Raw genomic sequence first — 25,439 nt, 5'->3', positions numbered from 1 at the left:
AAATGTCATTTTTCTGACAAATGTTGTTTTTTGGTTTCTAAGTTACAAATGTCTGCTCTGTATTTTGCTTTAATGGTGTGGAAAGAAACCTTTAGTTTTAGACTTGGCTTGGATGTGAATAAAAATATAATTTATAAGAAATAAGTGAGAAAAGAAATTGAGAATAATAAGTTATGGACTTTGACTTGATGATCAAAGGAATAAAGTCTTATTTTTTATTAGGCTAGTGTTCATTGTTCTTCATGGCTGCTAAGTTGACAAGTTTTTGTTATATAAAACAAGTTATTGGAAGTACCCTTGGGTGTAAGTGATAAATTACAAAGGACAATGTTATTTTAATTGAAAATATTTAACAAAGAGTTGGACAATTATGGTACGTGTATTTATAGTGAAAGTATGAAACAGGGCCGGTTAGGGCTTGGTTAGGGTCGGGCCTATGTTTTAGAATCTTAGCCCTAGCCCTGCCCTAGAAGGCATTAGGACCGGGCCGGCCCGGCTCTAAACTCTGTGAGGGTTTTAGTTGTGAGGGCTTTATACGGCTTAGGATCGGGTCGGTCAGGGCCGGGTTAGGGTCGTTAGGGCCAAATTCCCACCCTTAGTGTCTAGTAGCTACTAAAAATAAGTTAGGGGAGACGGATTTCTGCCGTGCGTTAAATTGCAACAGATAGACGACAAACATTTATCATCATCGCTCAACGGATGCCAGACTTTTCTCTCAGGCTTCGGACTTCGTCGATGATTCCTTTTTGAGGGATGTGATACAACCAGGGGCGGATGTAAAGGTTGGCTGACAGGGTCTGAGCCCCAAACTTCTCCCAAAAAAAAATAGTAGTAGGAATACTAGCCGTCTATCCCATAGGCCCACAAGTGACAAACACACACAATTCGGTTTGACCGTCCTGTTTGTTTGTTGTTCCCACTTCCCAACTTCCTATTAGAAAAAACAAAGAAAAAAAAAGAAATCACAACTCACAATAGAGGCCCACCGCCCACAAGTCACTATCTGTCTATTCGGTTTCTCACAATTTACAATCAGAGATTTCAAAAAAGTAAAACCGAACAAAAAAAACCAAAAGGTCAAAAAAAAAAAAACTGAAAGTTCGTTACTTTTTGTGTCGCACACTCGACAGACGGTACTATTCACAAAAAGAAAATTTTGTTCTATATTATTATCTTCTTCCAGTCGGCAGTTCCAATTCCGCGCCTAATCTATTTATCATTTTATTTCATATTCGGCTATTCATTAGCTAAGGACTAAGGTAAATTGTTTTGTATTATGCCTATATTTTTTATTTCGTTATTGTTTTTCAATTTTCAAATACTAATGTGTTCTCTATTTGACTTATTGCCTTGTTAACTTATAGTTTGTATTGGAGTATTAGATTGTCATTTAATTTTTTGTCTTATTTAATTAGTTGAATATTATTGTAGTTATTATTGTGATATTTTTTTTTTGTTTTTAGTATAGAGCAAACTATTGATTATGAAATTATTATGATTTATCTTAGGTAAGAATGTCTGAACATCAAGCTTCAGAAGAAAATGAAAACCATGTTTTCCTTCTTTAAACCCAAAGATGTCACCCCGGAAAATGATGTAACTTCTACATCATCTAGTCTTGATATTTCAAGACTTGATAGAGATGGCCAACCTCCTTCACAAGTTCAAGTTGTTGAAATTGAGCAAGTTGAACCTTCTCCTCAAGCCCAAAGAGTTAGTGTTGAAGAAGTTGACTCCACATCTTTATTTGAACGTGATCCGGTAAACGCATCTCAATATATAATTACCCGGTTAATCAACAAGATGATGTTCGACGAGCTTTTCTTGGAAAGGGGCGTTGGTTACTTGAACTCAGTGAGAAAGAGTATCCATCCACCATATTCGGAAAGCAAACTCGCCGGTTCAACTCCTCTTGGTTCACACTATTTCCTTGGCTAGAGTACTCACTCCATACGGATAGAGCTTATTGTTTTCCATGTTTTATATTTGAAACAAATCCGCCGAAGCGTCCTGCATTCACTGTTGAAGGTTTTAAATGTTGGAAGAAGATTAATAATGGAAAGAAGTGTTCCTTTTTGCAACATGAAGGAGGTCCATGCTCACCTCATAGGTCGGCGATGATAGCTTGTGAAAATTTCATGAATCCTTCTCGACATATAGATAATATGTTAAATACATTATCTAAAGAAGAGGTTGTTAAGAACCGTTTGCTAGTCAAAGCTATTCTTCAGTGTATTCAATTTCTTGCACTACAAGGGATTTCTTTTAGAGGCCATGACGAGTCCAAAAAGTAAAAAAATGGTGGAAATTTCAAGGGAGTGTTGGGATTTGCAGCGATGTTGAATGACAAGGTTGCAGAATTATTAAAAGATGCTCCGAGAAATGCCACATATACCTCACATTCAATTCAAAAGACACTTTTGCATATCTATGCCGATAAAGTGAGAGAGAGAATTTGTGAGGAAATTGGTGATGCAAAATTTTGTGTCCTTGTTGATGAAGCACAAGATAATTCAAACAAGGAGCAAATGGCGATTGTCCTAAGATTTGTTGATAGAGGTGGTTTTGTTAGAGAGTATTTTCTTGGTATTGTTAGTGTTAAAGACACTTGTGCTTTAACTTTGAAAGAAGCTATATGCAATATCCTTGCTCGCCATAATTTACATATTATAAATATGAGAGGTCAAGGTTATGATGGTGCTAGCAATATGCGTGGTCAATGGAATGGATTACAGGCATTGTTTCGAAGGAGTGTCCATATGCATATTATGTGCATTGCTTTGCACATCGCCTACAACTTGCTCTAGTTGCGGCTTCTAAAGATGTTTTCGATGTTTGGTTATTTTTTCCAAGTTGGCTTCTATTGTTAATCTTCATGTTGCACCCAAGCCGCAAAGCGAGGAGTTGGAAGATACCGGAAAAATGAAATTGATATCTTTGGTAGCTAGTGGTGAACTTGTTACTGGAAAAGGAGCTAATCAAGTTTCTACTTTGCAACGAGCAGGAGATACTAGATGGAGTTCTCATTTTGCTTCGGTTTGTAGTCTGAAAGAGATGTTTGATTCAATTTGTATAGTTCTTGAAAGCGTCATGAAGAACGGGTCAAGCAACTCTATGCATGGAGAAGCTAAAGGTGCTATTCTTGCAATGAAAAGTTTTGAGTTTGTCTTTCTTTTTCATTTATTGCATAAGACTATGGGAATTACTAATGTCTTGTGTAAAGCCCTGCAAGAAAAGTCCCAAGACATTTTAAATGCTATCAGCTTAGTCTCGATCTGAAAAGCACTTCTTCAAGAATTAAGAGGATCTTCTTGGGACGCTTTCCTTAGTGATGTGATTTTGTTTTGCAAAAACATGACATTGATATGCCCGATATGGGTGCTTTCGACATGGGCGGGTACAGTTGTTCTTGCCGCCAGAAAGATTACATTACGGTTGAGCACCACTACCGCGTCGAAGTTATTTAATCTTTGTAATAGATTACCGGTTGGTGGAATTAAATAACAGATTTTAAGAAACAATAGAGCTTCTTTATCTTAGTTACGCTTTGGATCCGAAGATGCTTTTAAGTCCTTCAAAGATTGATGACATTTGCAAACTCATGAGAAAAGTTTTATTGTGGAGACTTCACTAAACAAGAGATACATCTTTTGAGAAGTCAACCGCAACATTACAAACTTGATGTGCTCAAGCATCCTCTTTTTCAGAAGTTGTCTACCATCTCCGAATTATGTCAAAGACTAGTTGAAACAAGAAAGATCAATATCTATTATTTGATTGATAGATTGATTCGTCTTGTCTTGACACTTCCTGTTTCCACGGCAACTACAGAACGAGCATTCTCAGCTATGAAATTGCTCAAAACACGACTTCAGAACAAGATGGGGAATGAATTTCTTGCAGATTGCATGACTATTTACATTGAGCGGAATTTGCTAAAGAAGTTGATTTGGATGCAATAATAGATGTATTTGATAAGAATCCACGCAGGTCAAAACTTCACTAGTGTGATGCTAATGTGCTATGTTATTCTTGCACATTTCTTTGTTATATTTGTCTAGGTCTATAGTGAAAACACTATTTTGTCCATTTTGGATAAGGTAATAAAAGCGATAATTCTTTTGTTTATCAATGCTAGTTTATTGGTATTGGTTCCTAAAAAAATCTTTAAAGGTTAACTCCATGGCAGCCCCCCGTTATCTAAAATCCTAGATCCGCCCCTGGATACAACTCAAGCTAAAATATTAATACACAGAAACTTCATGTGTATGTGTCCTTGCATCAAAATGTTCTGAAAGGCCGGGTTCAGATCAGATACAAAGTGAAAAAAGAAAAAACAATGGGGGGCAGTTTGGGAAAAAGTGAGCACTTGCAGAATAATAAACTTCAGCATTAGCACTAGAATTTTTACTTTATTATATAACACAATGAATATACAATTATCAGTTGTGACCTTTGAAGAAGTGTCACTGTGGCTGATGTGCAATCTCCTTTCTAAACCTAATTATATAGACATATAGTCCTTGCCTTTTTGTCTGCATAAAGATTTCATGTAGTCACATTGTTGATACTTGATAGTTCCACCACTTTGCTAACTAAACCTATCAGACTACCAGTGGGTCTGGTGGAGCTTTATTGCCTATATTAAATTTTGAGGTTGAAACTTGAAAGGAGTTTAGTGGGTTGTCTCAACTCCCTATCTTATCAGTTTATCAAAAAAAAAAAAAAAAACTCCCTATCTTATCGGCTACTTCTTACACATTGCTCGTCATCCTAACGTGGAATCAACCATAAGCTTTTTCGATTGCTGAAATTGCAACTAACATTTTAATGAGGATTCCTGGACCCATTTCTCCGGCACAATGTCAATGATTTCAATTTTAACAAGTTGTTTACCTACAAGGCTACAACCCATCCAGATCGGATATTCACATGTATTGGCAATATTTCCTATGCACTCATGACTCATAGCAAACGAAATATATTTCATACACCCAAACTACAAACCATGTGGATTTGTGCATCTTACTTCCACCCAAACATATATTTAATCGAAGATGCAACCTTTCAGTCTTTCACAAATTCTGATTGCCATCTAGAAATATTCTGTCCTCTGAGGCTCTGAGATGCACAGTGGGGACTAAAGACAAAGGGGCTCTTCATAGTTCAATCACACACGACATTTCAAATAAAATTTCTTCCCACAAATCATATCAATAGCCATTATTATTCTAGGTACAGGCGTACAGCAATTATTTCAAAAATCCTGATGGCAGTGTCTGATGGCAGCGCAATTATTTCCAAAATCTATTGATTTGGCTATGACCAGGACCCGGTCAAATTTCAAGACTCTTTCCATTGAGTCCGGTTCTTTTATAACCGGTTATGGATATTGTAACCGTGCCGTTGGATTGTCTCGAAATACACATATTTACAACACTTTAATACTGAACTATGTTATTTAACCGTTGGATCGTCTCGAAATACATACATTTGGGAACACTTAAATACTCTCACACTTGCGAACAAATCAATACACCTTCTCATCCCATCCATCCATTTTACTTCGAGATACACAAAAACATAAAACCAATGGTTTACATTCAAAGTCCCATGCAAAAATGAAAAGGTTGCACATTGTATACCCGACAATTAAGCTCACAAAAGAAACATCATGACGTACGGCAAGCAAAGTAAAACAAAATAAGAAGTCCCACATAAAGTACGAAAACACAAACAAGCGTACATTAGCAAGTACCCGTCACTTACTCACTAGTTTATATATATTTGAATTGAATATATATTGAGTAGCTGCAAAAGGTGGGTAAGTTCAAGAGTCTCATTCTGCTCTCTCATAGAAGGTCTCAAAACAACAAGAAGAAAACAAACAAACAACATATATATATATAAAAAGAAAGAGACTAGGGTTTTTGTTAAGAAGAGAGAGAGAAAGAAAGAGATGGTGTGCACAAGGTGTTATTTAGACATAAGTATAGGAGGAGAAGTGGAAGGAAGAATAGTAGTGGAACTATATAATGATGTTGTTCCTAAAACTGTTGAAAACTTTAGAGCTCTTTGTACTGGTGAAAAAGGCATTGGTCCTAATACTGGTGTTCCTCTTCATTACAAGGTTTTGTTATTTTTTTAAATTACTTTGAATTCCCTTTGTTATATGTTTCTGGTTTTTTATGTAATGAGGGTGTTATTGTCTATTGCATTTTGTTCTTGAATAAAAAGATGTGTTCTTGATCTTTTAAAAAAAGTGCATTGCTTTTTTTTATTTTTATTTTTTTATTATTATTATTATATATATATATATATATATTGGTTCTTTGTACTGACTTTTTTTAAAAGGAAAACATTTTACAGTAGAGCTATAATTTTTGGACAATTTTACATTATGTCACACATAAATTATGTGTGATCATGTTACTACTTGGATGGACAATTTTATATTATGTGTGATCATGTTACTACTTGGATGGACAATTTTACATTATGTGTGATCATGTTACTACTTGGATGGATAGACCGGGTGATGTATGATGTGTTCGCCTATTTTGATGCTTTTAATTTCATATATGTTAGCTTCATAATGATGTTGACATAGACTTAACAGTGATGTTTAGTAGAACAAATGAACAATCATAAATGAATTGAATACATAATAGGAAATGAAACAGTTTTCATCCAAGTTCATCCGATGTAAGTTGGAGAACATGATTTTTGAAGGAAGACTGAGCAGAGTAGAGGAATTTAGCTTTATACTTCTGTGCCTTGAGACAATAGCTTTTATGAGTTTATCATTTGTTAGTATCATCTTGGATATGAAGGGATTTCTTTTTTCTTTTAATAGTATAAGGAAAGAAAGCAATAACTAATCCAAATGGAGGAGGGGAGTGGGACAATTTTTTTCCGTGATGAGTTCACTTTGTATGTCATATCAACCAAGCTCTTTTTTGCTTGGTATCCGAGATTTTGTTAATAATTGGAACTCCATTGCCTCAAGTCCTTTATAGGGACGTCTGTCTATTTTTATGATAAGGGTGTGTTGATGTTGGCTGCTAGTAACCCGAGGGTCCCTTGTATGCTGACGCGAATGATAATCCTTAATATTGTGTAATATATTGGTACCTCGTGAATTTGTAGCTTCAACTTTTTAAATGATGCATTTTCAGTTTGCTTAATTTTTTTTATTTCAGGGTGTTTGTTTTCATCGCATCATCAAAGGGTTCATGCTACAGGGTGGAGACATTTCAGCTGGGAATGGTACAGGAGGAGAATCAATCTATGGATCAAAATTTGAGGATGAAAATTTTGAATTGAAACATGAAAGGAAAGGAATGTTATCAATGGCCAATTCAGGCCCAAACACCAATGGATCACAGTTCTTTATTACCACTACCCGGACTGCTCATTTAGACGGAAAACATGTTGTCTTCGGGAAAGTAATTAAAGGCTTTGGAGTTGTTCGTGCGATGGAGCATGTTACCACACTGGACGAGAATTGTCCTTCACTTGATGTTGTAATTGCTGATTGTGGAGAAATCCGTCAAGGTGCTGATGATGGGATTTCTAACTTCTTTGATGATGGGGATACTTATCCTGATTGGCCAGCTGACCTTGATGAGAAGCAGACTGACATCTCATGGTGGTTGAGTGCTGTAGATTCCGCCAAAAGTTTTGGAAATGAGCATTACAAGGTATACCACTAAGTCTATGTTTCTTAGTTAGTTTGTTCAGGTTTTTGTAAAAATGTTGGCATAATAATTTTACAAAGAGAACCACTTGCCATGTTTTTTGGGCTAAAGAAGGGCCTTTTTGCATTTTCTTGTTTTGTCGTACATTCTTACTTGATACAACGATTACTATGGTTGACCTAGGAAGCATGGATACCGATACACGACACGGATACGCGGACACGATATTTTTCAAAAATATAGGACACAGATACGTCATGGACACGTTTGAATAATATATATATAAATATTATATAATTGAGCATTTTTCACCAAATTCAAATTAAAATGGCAATTCTATTTCATAAAATGACCAATTCAAACACATTAAGCAACAACTTACATGTATAACTTGGATTCACTTCATTTTTCTTCTCTTGCATTTCTTCTTAACTTGGATTTTATTTTACTTGTTTTTTTTTTGTTGAAGTTCCAAAAAAATTTCTTGTATGTGTGAGATTACTGTCCCCCACGTGTCCCCCGCGTGTCGGAAATTAAAAAAATAATTATAAAATCGGATACTCCAAATCGCGTATCCGACACGTATCAGACGCGTATCGGGGCGTATCCGTGTCGGACACGGATACTTCACCCTTAGGGACGTATCGGTGCTTCATAGTGGTTGACCACATGTATATATGTATGGTTGTGAGGTGTTGCCCATGCCTTCAACATCTCCCCCTCAAATTCACCCGTTGTAATAAATATTAGTATGTGGTATGGAATGGCTTCTGTCTTGGGGATTCGACATTCTTAATTGTGCTTTTGTAATGCTTCATGATTTCGATACACATTATGGAACACTAAATGAGCTTCCTTTATTCTTTGAATTTTATAATATAGTTTACTCTGAACTCTTAAGCATTTGTTTGTTTTTAAAAAATCTTGTTAGCTGTTTTTTTTAGAAATACCAGTTTTACAGAGGCCTGATTTGTAGATCAAGAATTGTATCATGTCGATTTTGAAATCAGAATTATAGGAACTACACTTGGTTATCTGTCCACTGGTTTTAAAATTTTAATTCTGTCTTTTACATCCTGTTAATTTATTTTCTGTACCATGGCGAGACGGTGAATCCCATCTCCTGAATTTATTATTGTACTTTATTTGATAAACAGTTTATTTGTAGCTTCCCATTTCTGTATGTGTGCGTTTGTCATTGGGATTCATCATGATTCTCTTATTGTTTTCCAATAACCATATGATTTAAAGTCTTAAACAAATGCTCTATACAGAAGCAAGACTATAAGATGGCTCTCCGGAAATATCGGAAGGCTTTGCGATACCTGGATATATGCTGGGAAAAGGAAGACATTGATGAAGGTGAGGTCTAGTTTTACTGGTTTTGGATGTTTTCCTATTTTTGTCAGAGGGTCAGCAACAATGTGAGTATGCCTTGTTTTCCTCTAAAACCTGTATATTTTGCGCTTGTGCAGAAAAAACCACATATTTGAGGAAAACGAAGTCACAGATTTTTACGAACAGTTCTGTAAGTATTGTTATTTTACTTTATGGAACCAATTAGCAGTTAGTGGTAGGATGCAATAGAACTATTTCTCAATATCTGAAGTTGAAGTCCAATGGCAACGACTCAACATTGTTCATAAGAACACTGTTACTCTTTAGCGAGCTCCTTTAAGATTTCTGAAATAAGTTTTGGAAGAATTTTTTCTTGAACAACAAAAAGATAAATAAAAGGAAAACAGTTACATTTTCGTTTATATTGGAGTTGTTATCTTCTCTCGCTGATGTTTCTTAAATTCTTATCCTTCAGTGCTTCTTATCTGTGATTGAAATATTAAATAAGAATTTAAGAACCAGGAGAGCAAACTTTAAGAAACCAATCAGCATTAGTTTTAATTTTAAGTGAGATGTTCCAATCCTTTTTTGGCAATTTATAAGTTGTATATCCACTCCCATAAAGTTGTTACAAGAGTGGATACACTTTAGCAAGAAGCTAATGCTAGCTAATTACAATCCAACAAAGCAAGCCAATTACAATAAACGGCATATAAAACTAAGGGTATACCAGTCACACATGAAATCTTGATATCAAAGCTCCCTAAAAAGATTGACACTCCTTGGCAAATCATCAAAAGATCCTTGATGTCCTCCACAATCTTATAAACTTCCTTCTAATTGTTTTCAAAAACTCTTTGATTACGTTCATTTCATATTCTCCACACTATTGCCTTAGGAAGATGCCCCGCTAGAGCTAGGCCCTCCTGTCCATCAAAGCTGTTTATTTCCTACCATGTTTTTCCAATTATTTTGCTGTTTATTTTTCAATATTTTTTCTTTGTTTCTTTTCTTTCCTTCAGGGCTGTTTAGTTATCTATGATGTTGTGCTGATTCTTGTTGCTTTGTTTAATATCTTTTTTGGTTTCCCTTTTTTTCCCCGCATATGTTCATATCTCCTAATAACCATAAATGCCTTTAGATCAACTAATAGCGAAAGCTGTTACTTGGATGTGCATATCAGTCGATTTAAGATTTTGTTTCTTGAGTATGATAAAAACTTAAAGAGAAAGAAGATTCTTGTTCTACATATGATTTTTTTCATTCTTTTGTCTAACCACTTGTTGCATGATTTACCATTCTTTAGGCTTGTAAGTTGAAAATGGGAGATTTAAAAGGAGCTTTGTTGGATACTGAGTTTGCGATGCGTGAGGGGGAGGATAATGTCAAAGCTTTTTTTCGTCAAGGTCAGGTATGTATTCTCCATTGGTTAGATTCTATTGCTAGGAGTTTGAAGTTCGGCCAATCCATTATGTGCTGTTCAGGCACCTTTACGTTATATCTTTAGCATTCTATTCTCCTATGTTCTTTTATATCTACTTACTACACCTTAGACCTTAGCACTATTTTTTAAAGGCGTATCTTATACCATTGAGGCATAAGCCTCTTATACTACCTGTGAGGCTATAACCTCAATGTGAAATCAGGTGTGAGGCTCAAAAAAAAAAAAAAAAAAAAAATTAAATAAAAAATGGAGGCTCTGAGATGCGCCTCAAGGCATAAGCCTCAATGTGGTTTTTTAAATACTGATCAAGCAGAGATAAGGTGATCAGTAGAATTAAGTAATGTGGTGTTTTAATCAGATCTCTGTTTGATATTTACATCATGATATGTTGTACTTTGTAATGGCTATTGTAATGGGCTTGTTGTTCTTTTAGGCATATATGGCACTTAATGATATAGATGCTGCAGTTGAGAGCTTCAAGAAGGCATTAGAATTGGAGCCTAATGATGGTTGGTACTTTTGTTCTTTTCTCATCCTTTTTTTGTGTCTCATGTTAAATAGATTAGTTGACTATGGCTATGACGTGAACTATACTCTAATTGATTTTATAACTTTTATCTCATACTGGGATCTGTTCCTTTGCCATGTTGTTGGCATCTATTGGTGAGTCTCTCTGCGAGTAATTTGAAGGGACATTAGGGCGCTTAGAAGCTACTAAGCCAGATGGTTATATAGATATTGACATGAAGACACACATACCATATTATTGTTTTAGTATCCTGGTTCAGTACGCCAAAGATGAAGGGAAAATGTCCTGAATAAATCCAACGATAAAGCCTATTATAATCTATAAAAATTACATTTTATGTTCTGCGACTTATGTTGCAAATAGTGACATGTAAAGCAACCATGCGTCATGTGAGAGCTATATAAGTCGGTCCATAATGATGTAACTGGAGCTTGGCTTGGAAAGAATGAAGAGCTCGGATCAGTGAGCAACTTGTTGAGAATAGTTAGGTGTGTTTAGCAAAAAAGAATAGTTGGGTGTTGATGAATTATATACGCCTTATCTTGTTCTTCTGTGTTTCAGGTGGAATTAAAAAAGAACTTGCTGCTGCTAAGAAAAGGGTCAGTAGGGTAGACCTACTTTATACAATTTTCATTTTTTCTCTTTTTCTGCAGCTTAACTAATAAGGGTGCAAGTTGGCTACAGATTGCTGATAGACATGGTCGGGAGAAGGCGGCTTATTCCCGAATGTTTCAATGACAGTTGAGCATTTTTATGGTGTGCCGGATACTTTATGCCAGTAAGCATTCATTAATCTCTAATTAAAACTGAGATTGGGTTTGTTTTGGGATGCATCTTACAGATTGGCCATTCCATGAAAGGCATCAATATTTCAAACACATACACATCCCATGTTATATAGTTAGTTGTTCAGATTTTTTTGTAGCAGGCATCTATTAGCTTGAGGGAGTATCAGGCTAATTTGTTGAAAGTTTATTTGTCAAAGTGATTTGGTCCTCAGATAAATGAAATGGGGTTCTGCATCATGCTGCATCTGATTGTTAGAAACACAATTTATACTTCTGCCAGTTCATCTACCAGTTTCATTGTTTTTATTTCACGAGTCCTATTGACTGATCAATAGTACAGAGACTTTCGTCTTCCTATTCCAAGGTTGACATAATGTGATTGTTATAGCCAGCTTGTCCATTTAACACATCTCTCCCCAAGGCGCCACATAGGAAGCGTGTTACTTTACAGTAGTATAGTACATCTTATTTACACCTCTATAGTCTGATGAGCATTCCGTGATTGCTTTCAGGTTTTGATAAAGATTGAAGGAAGTTACTGGATCTATAGAGCAAATACAAACATACCAAACATAGGCTTGAATCAATTTTTGTTCCAAACATTTCCATATGATTCGGAGAGTATTGCATCTGAATACTGGTTAACTTCAATTGCTGAATGATGAAATTATATTTAGTCATCCAAACAGCCAATTTATGTTTCGGACAAGGAAACTTTTTATCTGGTGTAATATGGATGATTTCTTTTTCTTTACCATTTTGTTTTTGTACTTTCTTCTTGATCTTTTAACCTGCTGCGAGGGCCCACGTCCCTTGGCAGTTACCATAATGTCTTCTAGAGTTCTGTTGTGAGCTCGCTTCTTTTTTCTCAAATTTTCATGTTCCGGCATCTCGTATAAACCTTTGTCTTGCAGTTCTGGAACATTGCCCTCTTCTATGTCTACATTGCTTCTTCTGTTCCCACTGTAAATGGCTTTCAGTCTTATTAATGCTTTGTCTCGGCTTTCCTCAGCCCCTTGTCTCTGCTCCATGGACACCGAGACACGCCAATCTCCGAGTTCCACCTCCTCGTTAGCTCTTTTTCTTAATGCATGATACTCTTCGTGTGTAAGCTGGACTGTGGGGTCATACTCATCATCTGTACTTGACTGGTTGATGTGATGAAGAGCATCTGCTTTCGATGCTGCTAAAGCCTCAGATTCTATTCTGACTGCTCGGAGCGTGAGTTGCAATGTTCGAAGAGTCTGCCTCCTTATACGAAGTTCCTGTTTCAGCTTAGCTCGTGCTTCCCTCTCCCTTTCTGTTTCTAACTTGAGGTCTTCCATTTCTTCACTTATTAGCTCCAACGACTTACCCAGTTTCTCAATTCGTGTCCTTGCCTCGAGTTCTTTCTCTTTCGTGGATTTGATGCTTGCATTTGTAGTCTCTAGCTGCATTTCAAGATCTGGGATGAATACTGTAGCCATGGAAGAGCGGATTCTAGCATTTTTGAGGCCTAGTTGTTGCTTCTCAAGATTATCAATTAGTGGTTTGGAGTCTAACCACGATTGCATGACTTTTTCACGAGCCTTCGTGATTTCTTCTTTTGTCTTGGCTAATTCATCCTTTATAGTCTTCTTCGACCGCGTGTCGTATAATTGTCCTGAATATCTAGTTATCTGCAGAGAATTCTCGGGCCTTTCCTCTCGAAACATGACTTTATCTTTCGTTAGCATAACCTGCTGTTGCATCTCTATATTAGAACTTGTTTTGGTGGTCTAGAGAGCAAGTCATTAGCTCTATTTCTTTTTCGTATAAAGGTTGTCTTCTTTATAAAGAACAGTGGACGGGTCTTCTGAGAGAAGTTTTAAAATAATCTGAAGTGCAGTTGCTAGCTTTGTTCTTGCCGGCTTGGCTTTCCGTGTAACATTATTTATATGGTGTCCTCTGGTTTTATGTGCAAAAACAGATGCCTTAGTAGTAATCATGTGAGTCGCAGCAGACATGGAAACTATCAGTCAATTCTTGTTTTTAGCCATATAGTACCTGCATGCAATAGCACATTTCAGAATCTTGGTATCGGCTGAAATTCTGACCTCTGAAATCATGACGTCATCATGCAGATGATAAGTGCATTGAAGTTATCAGTCACACAGTTTCCTGTTTCCCTGTTGCTAACCTGACAAACAACTGGTAAATGGGCACACAACTTGGGCCCATAAAGGATCCATGCAGAATTTTTTTTGGGTCGGGTTGGATTTGATATGAGGGCCTACCAATACACTTATTATAAGACCCCATTTAAAAATCCATTGAATTTCGGTACAGTTTTCTGAGGAGATGAGTGTGTTTGGAGGGGATAGCTGGGCAAGAGAAGCACAACAAACGAAAGAGAAGACTGGATGACCTCATCTTTGACCAAAATCTCACCAACAACAACCGTATTCAGAAGAAGCTATCTAATGGAAAGTACGCGTGCCTCGTGTGTCCAAACAACCCGGTCCTCGATACCTCTCTAACGCTCTCCGTAAGTGCTGTTTTTTGCTATTTTAAATTAATCTGTTTTCGTTTGGGTGAATAAAAAATGCATATTATAGATGCATAACAAGGGATCACGTCACATTGCTGCGGAGTACAAACTAAAGGAAAAGGACTTAAAACTTGAGGATGAGATAAAAAAGAGAATTGCCTTATCAGATGGCAGTGTCAGCACTGGTAACTGGAAGGACAAACCATTGCTTGAACGTACAATGAAGGCTGCTGCTGAGGTTCTTAGTCCTCAACAAGTGCGGATTGCAGATGGATGTAGTAAGGTGAAAAGGAAGAAGGAGTTTTTCTTTTCACCGAATTCCTCCTCCTCACATAATAAAGAAATAACAGAAGCATCTGTAAGAAAGGATTCTGGACCTTGTTGTTTTGCTGAGAAAACGAAAGGATCAGCGAGTGAAGGGGCAGAGCATCAAGTGGAAAGATTAGAGCGTCGGGAAAGAGAACTCAACTTTACAGCAGCTGGTTGGAAGCGTGATGGCAATGGAAGGTGGTTTAGAGATGAAAATGTGAGTAGTTTCTTCCTATTAAGTATCAACTATAATTGTGATCACATTTAGGCTTGTTTTCATTGTTTTTCTCTTTTTTAAATTTTCAGGTAGAGTTTGACTCCGATGAGGAAGATCCAAATATATGCCTATCATAAACTTGTTATTTGTACTTCTGAAATGTTGGCGTGAGTTGGAAGTAATACTGTAAATGGGCGAGACCAGAAGGTGTGCAATGTCCTCTAAGGTTTCCCCTTTTTGTTCCTTTCTCTGCTTCACATCACTGATTGTGTTGTACATTTTAAACGTGTCTGCATTGCAAAGTCTGGCCTCATTTCTAAGATCCCACGTCGTGATTCATTTTTGGCAGAGAATGCACCCAGCGTTAAGAAGATTGAACATTGTCTGGTCACGGTTACACATCTCTTTAATTCTAGTGCAAAGCTGATTGGGGTTGATCATGAACATTATAAGCAGTAGTTGGTTTCTAATGATCAAGAGAGTGCCAAACTTAATCAGTACAGTATTTCATTAATGGTTGAGCATCGATACAAAGGTCAAGCCCAACTTCTTTGTAAGTTTATACTCAGAAGGTAAGTAGGATGCCGGACTTCTAGTTCGTCAATATTGCAAATTGATTATATGATAGTCTCTGTTTTGAGTTTTGACCTGGTTATTTTGTTTCCCCTTATGATACTTGTGTTTGAATGTAACTGCGGATCTTAAATGCGTCATGTCAAATATTTGATTGCCGACCTGATCTTTCAATTAACTAGGCTTCGCAATAAGAAATGCTTTTCTGTTTTCGTTTTGACATTCTGATAAAAGAAAAGAAAAAGAAAATGGAACGATCTAGTGCATTCTAAAATTTTCTGAATTTCTTTCCTCCCTTCCCAGTAAAAACAGAATTTGGATGTGTTTTGTTTGTAATATTATGTTAAATCCTATTGCGTAGAGGGTCACTAAGTAACATGGACATTTCATATTCCTAAAATATCCGTATCGAACAGACAGATACACGGACACATTGTGCATACGATTTCAAACTAGGGTTTCTTCTATACCCTAAAAGACTCATAAAATAATCTATTAACATACTTAGAACTCTATGACATGCCACTTTCATAGTTACACATTTGTATGGAGGCGGTTTGTAAGGTCTTGAGCCGAAGAATTAGTTGTTAACTAAAGAATAGTAACAACTTTCGTTTCAATTAGCTGTGTCTTCGTGCCCTACTCATATAGGTCCTTGTGTCGGATACTCTGTATCCATGTTGGAAACCGACACGTGTATCCATGTCAATGTGACTTAGGTCAGGAGAGTGTTAAGTTTGGTTGGCAGCCAGTGTGAAAATTTTCATCCTATACCATAAAAACTGATCCTTTATACTATAACATGTGTGGTCCTATGCAGTGGCGGAGCTAGGAAATTGAGTGAGGGTGAGCCAACCCCGACCCAACCAAGTATACAAAAAAAAGCTAATTTTTTTAACTAATTATTCACAACTCTTAGTTGAAATTATTATTTCACACAAAATGAAAAGAATTAAAACTGAATGCTAGTGCAAATCTCTAGACCCATTAGTGTTGTTATATACTAATGTCCAAATTTTTATGAATAATTTCAACAATTCTTGCGCATCTGCATTTCTTATACCATTTTCTAATTCTCTCAGGTGTTCTAGATATGATTAGGTTTTACTAATGTCACATAGAGTGATGCAATTGTTCAAAGAGGGTCGGGACTATATTCCAAGTTCTTCAAGGAATTATATATGTACTGATATTATTTTTACCGGATTGCATGGTCATGAATAGTACTTTGGAACTTCAATCAGCATCTCTAGAATTACAAGTCAATCATTAATTAGGTCTAGTATAGTGTCTCGAATCAACTATCCATAGTGTGCATATCGCTTTTGCATTTGGTTACCACAAGTCCTAGACATTTATCATTTGACTAATGCCATTTAGATTTAAAGAGGCGGAACATGAGCCATTACTAGGTGAAATGTCGGAAAACCTTTTAATTCGATCTTCCAGCCTTCTTCAGCCGGCTGTCTTCCATAAATCAAAGGACCAAGAATTGACCAATAACAAGCTAATCCAAGACCATATAAAACCTGTTGAAGCATATAGAACACTCAAAAGAATTATGTTGGGTTTAGTTGAGTTTTTTTCTTTCTCTTTTCTGCCTTGGGTTTTTGGTATCGAGTGAAGTATATTTTTTTCTTTTTCAGAAAGTGAGGGTGCGCGAGGGTGTACCCTGCCCCCACCTGTTGAAGCATATAGAACACTCAAAAGAATTATGTTGGGTTTAGTTGAGTTTTTTTCTTTCTCTTTTCTGCCTTGGGTTTTTGGTATCGAGTGAAGTATATTTTTTTCTTTTTCAGAAAGTGAGGGTGCGCGAGGGTGTACCCTGCCCCCCCCCTGGCTCCGCCACTGGTCCTATGGAGTGTGCTAAGTGGATCTTGGTTGTAGAAAGTGGGCTGGCGAGGGGGTTCTTTGGAGATGATGTGCCACATTGCTGTTATGTTACTTATTTGTTACACCTGATTAAGTAGATTCAGGTGAAAGATATTAGTTCAGGACTGTAGAATTCTGCTAGCCAATAGGGTCATTAAAGAGATTTGAATAAGTGGATACATTGAGGAGATTTTTTATTTTTCATTTTTTAGAACTAATTTATCCCACTATTGGCTGACAAGAAAACCAAACATTTTGTAACAGAGGTCTAAGTAGAGAATATAATGGAATGTGACCAAGGCCCAGTTTTTTGTGAAACTATAATGTGGGGAATAAATGAAAAACCCACAAGAGAAGCAGTTCAACTTCGTGTCTGCACTCTGTAGATAGGTTCATAGGTTATAGGATCTATGAGTGATGGTGGAGGCAGCTCTTCTACCCTTCGTTTTTAAATGTTTTCAAGATTAACAGCATATTAATGTAATAACGTTGAGGAAAATTGAATTTAAATGTTGAAACTTCAGAATGTTCTTCAATCAAGTGAATGCATACAGTTTTTGCTGATATATACAGAAACTACAGTGCTGCTGCAGACTACTTGCAGTTGGCATGTCTTTGTAATGAAGAGGTAGCTTGTGTATATTTGGAGACCCGAGACTGTTTGATTTCTTTTGTTTTTTTGGTTCGCCCCAGGGCAGTGTAGTATTCTAGCTTGCACTCCGGAGTCCAGGCACCACATCCGTGTGGCTTCAAACCAGCAATTCTGAACACCAAGGGTCCTAGACTTGCCTGCGAGACCTCTGAGTATCATATCTGAGGCTCTGAGCACAACAAAACCAGCTGTGTCTTGGGTGGGACAGTGTGCTTTTGAAATGACAAGTAATAAGCGTTGTTTGTTTCTCTGACTCGCATTTCCTTCTTCTGCCAAGGGTTTCGGATAGCTTGAAGCTCATTGGAAAAGAAAGAAGATGAGGAGACATCCAACTATCCCTTGTCGAGAACATTCTCCACGATGTTCTCCTTTCAATGTAAGATACACTGTTCATTGTGTTAACGAAGTCTAACCGGGCTCTTCACTTCGTCGTCACTCGGCAGATATTGTTGGGATGGGCCTAATGGGCCTTGATATTTTGGCAATCATTTGTCGAAATAAACCCACCGAAATTGGCAAAAAGACAGTTTTCACCCTCGAACTTGTTAGGTTTTGCCACTTACCCCCTCAAACTTCACTTTAGGCAATTTTAACTCTACACTTGTAAAATGTATCCGGCTCCATTTTTCCAGTTCATTTCCGGCACGTGGAATTATGTTTTATTACATGGAATTTCTAATTTTGCCATGTGTCAAATTCTAATTTTGCCATGTAAGAAAACATAATTCCACGTCACTTTTCAGGTTTCGGAAATGAACTGGACAAATGGAGCTGAATATGTTTTACAAGTCTAGGTTTAAAATTGCCTAAAGTGAAGTTTGGGGGGTAAGTGATAAAACACGACAAGTTCGAGGGTGAAAACTGCCTTTTTGCCCACCAAAATTTAAGCTACACTTTAAAACAAAGTTAGGGTTTGAAAAATAGAAGTGTGAGACAAAATTAGTTGTTAGGGTTTGGAATTTGGTGTCTCTCAAAAGAACTATAGAAGAAGAAAGACTTGAGTTTTCTTTTCATTTGTTTATGCCCAAACTCTTTGGTAGTTGTCTATACCATTGAAAGTTTTAGAGTTGAGGAGTTTTCTTTTCATTTGTTTATGTCCAAACTCTTTGATAGTTGTCTACACCATTAAAAGTCTTAGAGTTGAGAGAATATTATTGTGAGGAGAGAAAAAGAGAGATTTGTGAGTTTCTTCTTAGGAAACTTTGGGGATTCTTTGGAATCAAGGTGAGAGCTTATTGTACTCTTTTGAATATTCTCTTTATTGGAAATTTCTTTATTTGGTTGTGGATTAGGCGCAATCTAAACCACGTAAATCTTTGTCTCTCTAGGTTGTTTGTTTGAATTGGTGAGTAGTTTACATTGTTTAGGAGTTATTTAGTTGATTTCATACACCGTAGTTGTGGGTTGTTGTTTCTACTGCGTTTGATATTGGTTGTTCGCTTTCATTGCATTGGGTTAGTGTGCTCCATAATTTTTGGGGCACAACAAATTGGTATCAGAGCTAAAGGTTCTACCTTACCATAGTTGGTTGTTGTCTATGGTGGAAGTTTAGTTGAAATTAAATATTTTGGTTTCATTGGTTGTTTCCACATTGGTAGTGTTTGAAGAAATTTCTGAGAGTGTTTCTTTGGATGTTGGTGTTTTAGGTGTTATGGAAATTGAGAATGTGACAAGTATGTCAAATTTTATGGTTGTGACTCCTATTGTGGTGGTTGATATCGAGAGTTTAGATGGAAACATCGACTTTGATATGTGGAAAATGCAGGTTTTTTATTTGTTGACCGTAAATGGTTAAAATGATGATTTTGGTGATAAGCCAAGAGATATGAAAGTAGATGTTTGGGAGATGCTGAACATAAAAGCTTGTGATGTTGTCTGGTATTATCTCTCAAATGAATGGAAGTACTATGTCATTTCGAAAACCTTTATGAAGAATATGTTCAAGACATTGGAAGGCAAGTATATTGGAAGGATCGTAAAAGACCGGCTCTATTTGAACACTGGTAGTTTGGTTGGTTCTAGACAGAAGTCGAGAAATAGAAAAGCATTTGCGAATGTGCCTATTGTCATTGTTGGGGACATTGGAAAAATAAGTGCCCCAAATTGAAGAAAAAGTTGAATCGTGTACGTTGTTGTAAAGATGAGATTGTGGTTGAAAATTTGTCGTTGTCGGTTATATTTTTTATTGGTTGCTCCACGTCAGAGTGGATTTTGGATTCGGATTGCTCCTACCATATGTGTCCCAATAGGGATTGGTTTGCTAACTTTAAAGAGTTAGATGGTGATGTTTTGTTAGGCACAAAATTGGTGGAGTTGGAACAATTCGGTTGAAATTAGAAGATAGAATAATTAGAAATTTGGTTGATGTCAGGTATATTCCTGATTTGAAAAATAATCTCATCTCATTGGGTGTTTTAGAGTCTTGTGGGTTAAAAATTGTTTTATCTGATGGAACTCTAAAGGTTGTTGTCGGTGCACATGTGGTAATGAGAGGCACATGACGAGAGAGCTTGTACTTCCTAAATAGAAGTGTGGTTGGGGCAGGTGGAGATCATTGTCCTTGTTGTTCGGTTGTTGGAAATGCTACTAGGAGGAAAAATTGTGACTTTGGAAAGAAACAGAAAATTGTTTCATTTTGGGCATTTTGATTTGGATGTGGAAAAGATATCGAAAGAGGTGGAGATTGATGCCGTTATTTGTTATGAGAAATTGGTTGGGTACGCAGCTAGTGAAAGAAGAGAAGCCACTATTGTCGTTGAAAATACTCAAGTCCATATGAGTATATTGTAGCTGCGAAGCCACCTGTTGTTGTTGGAAACCATACGAGGTTTCAGGGTATTGGAATATCTCCAAATCCTAGAGATGGAATTAAAACATCTCATGATCCGAGAGGTGGTATTGGAACTTCTCTAGTTGACATGGAAGTAGAGATGATATTTGGTATTTTTGACCCTTGTGTGTTGAAATTTGTTGGTGATCCTTTCAGGGACTCACGCCATTCCGGGCATTGATATGAGCATGATTGTTGATTGACCCTTTTTTTGGGGTATGGAAGAACTACGAAGGCTTGATCCCGGTAACCACTTCGTGGTGCAGTCATTGTTGGATCCTTAGGTTAGGGACATTGATGGTTGGATTGGTTGGTTCTCTCTTTGATGTTTGTTGGTTGGTTGGGTGTAGCGTTTTGGACGGTTTGGTTTGGTGTAACGGATTGGTCGGCTCGAATTTGAAAAATGCTCGCCAAGGTGGAGAATTGTTGGGATGGGCCTAATGGGCCTTAATATTTTGACAACTATTTGCCAAAATGAACCCACCGAAAATTTAAACTATACTTTAAAACAAAGTTAGGGTTTAGAAGAGAGAAGTGAGACAAAATTAGTTGCTAGGGTTTGAGATTTGGTGCCTCTCAAGAGAGCTTTAGAAGAAGAAAGACTTGAGTCTTCTCTTTATTTGTTTATACCCAAATTTTTTGGTAGTTGTCTACACCATGGGAAATTGTAAAGTTGAGAGAATATTGTTTGTTGTGAGGAGAAAAAAAGAGAGATTTGTGAATATTTTTTTGGAAAACTTTGGAGATTTTTTGGAATCAAGGTGAGAGCTTATTGTATTCTTTTGAATATTCTCTCTATTAGAAATTTCTTTATTTGGTTGTGGATTAGGCGCAAGCTAAACCACGTAAATTTTTGTCTCTCTTGGTTGTTTGTTTGAATTGGTGAGTAATTTACATTGTTTAGGAGTTATTTAGTTTATTTCATACACCGTAATTGTGGATTATTGCTTTTACCGCGTTTGATATTAGTTGTTCACTTCCGTTGCATTGGGTTGATGTGCTCCATAGTTTTTAGGGCACAACAGATATCACCCTAGCCAATATCTCTATGCGCATTTTTAAGCTGGGAATGATCTGACTTGTAATTGATTTTCGACAGTGTCTTGTGCTGGATGCCATATGACATGCTTAAGGGCACTAGTCTGGCCAAGCTAGGATATCTAAGCTCCATTCTGGCACTGTTGCTACATGTGCGTGTAGTAGTTTTGAAGGTAACCCGAATTCTATTATGGTGTCAGTGTGTCACAGTCAATACGTCATATAGTGTTCAAACCTACTTCATTTGATGTTCTGATGATTACCTAGTACGCATAGTGATGAGCGATCCCATGTGGTAAAGCTTGCATTTGCTACTTTGCTACAGCAGAGTTTACTGCGGATAATGCATCTTTAAAGGTTTTGCACAAGGACAGCTTGCTGCATTATTCCCCTTTTCGTATGTACCTCATGTTTTGCAACTGGGTTGCCATTTGTACCAGGAAAGGTACGTTCTGTGGGCAAAAAGAAGCAAGCCATGTTTTCCCATGGGATAATGGATTTCATGCATAGGTTACTGGAGAATCCAATTACATCACATAACCAATTAAATTGAAATATATATGCACTGGTCTTTGGCGTTTCATTTCCATTAAATCAAGCTAGCTGAAAAAGTAACAATATCAACCAAAATTGCACTTTCATAACTAGGTGGTAGAAAAAAGATGGTGAGATTCGTGAGAAAAATGAAAAAACACAATCTATTGTAGATTTGTAGAAATTAGAGTAGAAGATATGGTTCGTGCATATTAAAAAGCATTGGAGATTGACGATATCTTTACGCAGAGACTTTAAAGTTTCAAGGCAGATTCCAATTGTGAATGGAGGGACATAATCTCTTCTCAACAGATAATTGTATCTGTACTTAGCTAAATCTTATTATAAATGTATGTTGTTGCTCCATGGGAAGTTACAGAGTAAGTTCATACTTCATAGCTGAGGGTAGGCAGCGCCCCTAAAACTTCGGACAGGGAATGAATTTCTACACCTAACTGTTAACCTCATGTCTAAATACTACTTGTTAATGAGTGATGTAAAGTGCTGGTCGGTTGTCCTTTGTTTTTGAACTTTATGATTGCACCGTCATGAGTTAATGGATATTCTCATAAATGGTTCAATGAACCATGAAAATAGTCATCTTTTGATTGAGAATGTGCATGAAATCCAAGGGGACAGAAAAGATAGAATTTCTCCTGAACTGCTAAAGTGTCGGCAACATTGATGTCTATGTTTTTGATTCTTTTTTTTTTTGTTAAAGTATGTTTTTGATTCTTGAGATGGATGATACTTCAGAAGCCAAGTATTTGGGTGTACAAGAGATGGATGGGAATATAGGGTACAAGAATACAATGAGCACTGGGAGAGTGCGTTAATATGTTAATTTGGGATTTAGAACTTCCATAGTCCACCTAAACAAACTGTTGGATTGCTAAGTAAGAACACCAAGAACGTATTCTGTGGTGCAAGACCTTGCCTAAACACCTTGCTAATTTGCAAGCGGAAATAGATTAATTGTTGCAAAATGCAAAGACAAATTAACTAGCTAGGGAGTGATTTATTACGTTAATTGTCTAAAACATGTTTTGCAAGCTGCATTAATCTTGTTGTATGAGCATTCGTACAACCTTATGCCAAAAATGTTGTGTGCTACTAACTTTCTCCCATGACTTATCGACTTATAATCTGGTGAGCAACGTAAGCTTGAGTTTTTTGTTTTGCTAACCGGGTGTCCGGGCCAGGTTACACGCCTTGACTTAATCCCGGGGCCCTGGTTGGAAATTCAACCGGATACTACCTCGCCAGTGGCCCTGAGGGGAATCTAACTTGTACCTGACTACCTGAGTATATTGCATTTGCAGAACTACAGAATTGATTTGCAGAATTGTTCAGACATAAACACAAATGCCCAGAATATCCAGATAGTCCAATATACCCGACACCTACATTGTCGATACATCATACATATCAGCTGATATGTTAATGGGTCATTAATCAAAACTTGAATCTGATATCTAGTTCCTGAATTCCATTATGTCCCCAAAAGAATGCTCTTTATTTTTTTCCAGAATGTTACAGCATCATCAAACGGAATAAAGTTGCCGTAAGTGGTCAATAGTTTTGCATTTGGGTTGCAATGTCATTATAATATTACACTTTCTTTTTCCTGCTTTAGTTTATCATTCGTTTTCAATCCATAACATTGTCTACTAACAAGTAACACCTAAAATTAATTAAACATTTCCAGAAAAAGATGAAGAAACATAATTCCTAACTTCTTTAGCAATAACATCTCTCATTGCATCCCAAAACTCTGATGGAACTTCTTCCTCCACGCGCCTTCTTTCACAACTCAGACCCGGGGGAGCAAGCGTCAGAGTAGTATTAGGGTCATACTCGAATGTTGATGACAATGACAACCCAACTCCCAACTTATTCATATCTTCACTATAACCATTATTAACATCACCACAACTAGTACTACTCTCTTTTCCTTCAATGTGCTTCTTCTTTAAAGTAGAATTCCAATGATTCTTCACAGCATTATCAGTACGTCCAGGTAACAACTTAGCAATAGTAGCCCACCTATTACCATACCTCAAATGAGCAGCTAAAATTGTATCATCTTCAGATTGAGAAAATGGACGATGCTCAACGCTTGGACTTAGTTGGTTGCACCATCTAAGTCTACACGACTTTCCTGATCGACCCGGTATGGAACGACTAATCAATGTCCAGTTTCTTGCACCATGTAAGCCAACAAGTTCGGTTAACGTCCTGTCCTCTTCCGCACTCCATGGTCCTTTGATCCGGTCCGTTTTTGTTAATGTGGTTCTTGTTGGTCTACTAGACTCAGACGATGACGAAGATGTAGAAGAATTTGTTTCCATTAAAATACTGTTGTTGTTGGTGGTGGTGTGTAATGTGTTAAAGGTAACTAGGTGAGGGTGTTTGATAGTGTTGGGGGTGGTGTGCTATATAGAGGAAGGGTGGTGTAATATATAATTGATTTTATCCAAAGTAGGGGAGTGTTCACGGAAGGTTCAGTTATGAGAGTGTGTTAAGGTGTGACCGGTGTGACCGTGTGAGGTTGTATTTAGAGCAGGTGCGTTAAATGCGCACTCTATTGGACTGTTAGAATATTTTGTTGTCGGTTCTTTTGAGTGAATAAGTTGTGGTGCAACTGTATTGTTTAGGAATACTTGGGTGTTAGGAGAATGACAGTTTTTCACTTTTCATGTTCTAGGGGTGATGCACCAGTGTCTTGAGTTATCGTCAGAGGAGTTTATAATTTATCTGTTGCTCCAGCCACTAATTTGCTTTAGAGCATATCTCTAGGTGGTGGAGGGGAATAAGTGTCAAGTTTGAGACAAGCATCCGCAAACAATAAGCAACTCTAAGGAGGGCAAATTTACTTGGTCCATTTTAGTAGTTAACAATTTAAAAAAAAAAAATCCCAAAAAATTGGGTGTATTTTGGTTAAGTGAGTCCCATTTTAATTAGATTTTTTGGTATCAACATATTTATTTTCCCATAAAAAGTGGCCATAGGAAACACAACAAAAAACCAATGCGGCACTCCTAATGTCGCACAACACTTAGAATGTCGCTCGGAATGTTGAAAAAGTAAAAAACAAAAACAAAAA

The 25,439-nt window shown here is 37.0% G+C and overlaps 3 protein-coding genes and 1 pseudogene across 5 annotated transcripts; 3 read left to right on the top strand and 1 right to left on the bottom strand.

Moving 5' to 3' along the window:
- The first annotated feature begins 2,336 nt into the window (after positions 1-2,336).
- Positions 2,337-3,279, top strand: LOC147492411 (uncharacterized). The gene is made up of 2 exons (XM_086567498.1): positions 2,337-2,735; positions 2,854-3,279. Exons 1-2 carry the CDS (start codon positions 2,337-2,339, stop codon positions 3,277-3,279), a joined length of 825 nt encoding a protein of 274 aa, XP_086423624.1.
- A 2,534-nt stretch (positions 3,280-5,813) lies between these two features.
- Positions 5,814-12,553, top strand: LOC147492410 (peptidyl-prolyl cis-trans isomerase CYP40-like). 2 transcript variants are annotated; one of them, XM_086569467.1, is made up of 9 exons: positions 5,814-6,130; positions 7,203-7,703; positions 8,975-9,062; positions 9,176-9,228; positions 10,345-10,449; positions 10,916-10,991; positions 11,573-11,610; positions 11,696-11,789; positions 12,312-12,553. In XM_086569467.1, exons 1-8 carry the CDS (start codon positions 5,960-5,962, stop codon positions 11,747-11,749), a joined length of 1,086 nt encoding a protein of 361 aa, XP_086425593.1. In that variant the 5' UTR covers positions 5,814-5,959; the 3' UTR covers positions 11,750-11,789; positions 12,312-12,553. The 2 variants fall into 2 exon arrangements, 1 of the variants encoding a protein (XP_086425593.1); XR_015200334.1 differs by lacking the exon at positions 11,573-11,610 and having other exon boundaries at positions 5,816-6,130; positions 11,665-11,789.
- Positions 12,554-14,103: 1,550 nt separating this feature from the next.
- LOC147492409 (uncharacterized) lies at positions 14,104-15,619 on the top strand. The gene is given in 5 exon segments (XM_086569468.1): positions 14,104-14,163; positions 14,165-14,305; positions 14,376-14,834; positions 14,924-15,041; positions 15,184-15,619. Coding segments are annotated over 4 exon segments (693 nt in total). The 5' UTR covers positions 14,104-14,118; the 3' UTR covers positions 14,972-15,041; positions 15,184-15,619.
- Positions 15,620-23,830: 8,211 nt separating this feature from the next.
- On the bottom strand, positions 23,831-24,780 carry LOC147492408 (transcription factor MYB73 pseudogene; annotated as a pseudogene). The gene has a single exon (XR_015200335.1). The product of XR_015200335.1 is annotated as a transcription factor MYB73 pseudogene (transcript).
- Between the last annotated feature and the right edge of the window lie 659 nt (positions 24,781-25,439).

This window comes from Coptis chinensis, chromosome 6 (genome assembly GCF_015680905.1).
Source record: "Coptis chinensis isolate HL-2020 chromosome 6, ASM1568090v1, whole genome shotgun sequence".
Classification (NCBI taxonomy): Eukaryota; Viridiplantae; Streptophyta; class Magnoliopsida; order Ranunculales; family Ranunculaceae; genus Coptis; species Coptis chinensis.
This window is presented reverse-complemented; position numbering and strand designations above follow the sequence as displayed.

Coding starts and splice junctions, on each gene's coding strand:
- LOC147492411 (XM_086567498.1), top strand. CDS start 2,337: ATGTTGAATGACAAGGTTGCAGAATTATTAAAAGATGCTCCGAGAAAT. Junction 2,736..2,853: donor GTCAATGGAATGGATTACAG/GCATTGTTTCGA, acceptor ATTTTTTCCAAG/TTGGCTTCTATTGTTAATCT.
- LOC147492410 (XM_086569467.1), top strand. CDS start 5,960: ATGGTGTGCACAAGGTGTTATTTAGACATAAGTATAGGAGGAGAAGTG. Junction 7,704..8,974: donor TTGGAAATGAGCATTACAAG/GTATACCACTAA, acceptor TGCTCTATACAG/AAGCAAGACTATAAGATGGC. Junction 9,229..10,344: donor AGATTTTTACGAACAGTTCT/GTAAGTATTGTT, acceptor ACCATTCTTTAG/GCTTGTAAGTTGAAAATGGG.